Here is a 1,297-nt window from a genome sequence, read left to right on the forward strand (position 1 = left end):
ACTGACTGACTGACTCACTGACTGACTGACTCAATGACTGACTGACTCAATGACTGACTGACTCAATGACTGACTGACTCAATGACTGACTGACTCACTGACTGACTCACTGACTGACTCACTGACTGACTGACTCACTGACTGACTCACTGACTGACTGACTCACTGACTGACTGACTGACACCATCAGTGAAGAAATGGACTCACTGCCCGTATCTCGGCTGTTCTCCATCTTGGCTCCAGCTGCTGTCTCCCTGACTCGTCCAGCTGCAGAGGACGGGTTGCTGGTTCAGATCCAGCAGCGGTTCTGACTCCAGGGACTCGTCTCCAGGCCCGGCGTTGTTGTCGGAGCAGCAGAGTGGGTCTGAGTGGTGCTGTGACGATGGGTTCGGTCCAGACATCATTTCATCCTCTGATCCACCTGATGGAGAATGCTACAGGAAGTCATGTCACCATCCCAACTGTTTGTACCTGGTACTGGAGGTGATGGTCCAGGAGTTGGTCTGAAATGACCCGGTTCTGCCCGGTACCAAACAAATCCAGAACTCATGCAGAACGTTTACATGTGGAACCAATTTCAGCAAGACAACATTCTGCAGGGCCTCTTTAAAACGTGACAGCAGACTCTAATCTCTCATTCTGATGCAATCAACTGGTGGACCAGAACCAGAACTTTATGTCACAGCAGGCGGATCCAAACTCGAATCTGAATTCAGCCTGAAGGAAAACCACTCTGGTTCTGAAGAACAACCTGCTAAAGTCCAAATCCAGCCGGTCCAAATGCTGCACAGCATGAGATGATCCAACCTGCCGGTTCTGACGGGTCGCTCCGACCCAGAGGAGACTTCCCTACCAACACTCTCATGGCACATTCAGGAACATCCAGAAAACGGGACCATCGGACAATCTAAATAAAAACACCTAAACAATGTTGACCATTTTCATCCAACCAACCATCCAACCATCCAACCAACCAACCATCCATCCATCCATCCAACCAACCAGCCATCCATCCATCCAACCAACCAGCCAACCAACCATCCATCCAACCAACCATCCAACCATCCATCCAACCAACCAACCATCCAACCAACCATCCAACCAACCAACCATCCAACCAACCAACCATCCATCCAACCAACCATCCATCCAACCATCCATCCAACCAACCATCCAACCATCCAACCAACCATCCAACCAACCATCCATCCAACCAACCATCCAACCATCCAACCAACCATCCAACCAACCAACCATCCAACCAACCATCCAACCATCCAACCAACCATCCAACCAA

The 1,297-nt window shown here is 50.2% G+C and overlaps 1 protein-coding gene across 4 annotated transcripts in view; it reads right to left on the minus strand.

Moving 5' to 3' along the window:
• LOC103131567 (nesprin-2) overlaps window positions 1-1,297 on the minus strand; it is a 23,023-nt gene that overhangs the window by 11,759 nt on the left and 9,967 nt on the right. For 3 of the 4 annotated variants that reach the window (XM_016666740.1, XM_016666738.1, XM_016666741.1), the window contains exon 2: window positions 208-421. In XM_016666740.1, coding sequence (XP_016522226.1) covers window positions 208-404 — 197 coding nt within the window. In that variant the 5' untranslated portion in view covers window positions 405-421. Of the gene's footprint in view, window positions 1-207; window positions 909-1,297 lie in introns of those variants that run through there. The other variant, XM_016666739.1, reaches the window with a different exon arrangement.

Source organism: Poecilia formosa, unplaced genomic scaffold, assembly GCF_000485575.1.
Source record: "Poecilia formosa unplaced genomic scaffold, Poecilia_formosa-5.1.2 Scaffold787, whole genome shotgun sequence".
NCBI classification, from domain to species: domain Eukaryota; kingdom Metazoa; phylum Chordata; class Actinopteri; order Cyprinodontiformes; family Poeciliidae; genus Poecilia; species Poecilia formosa.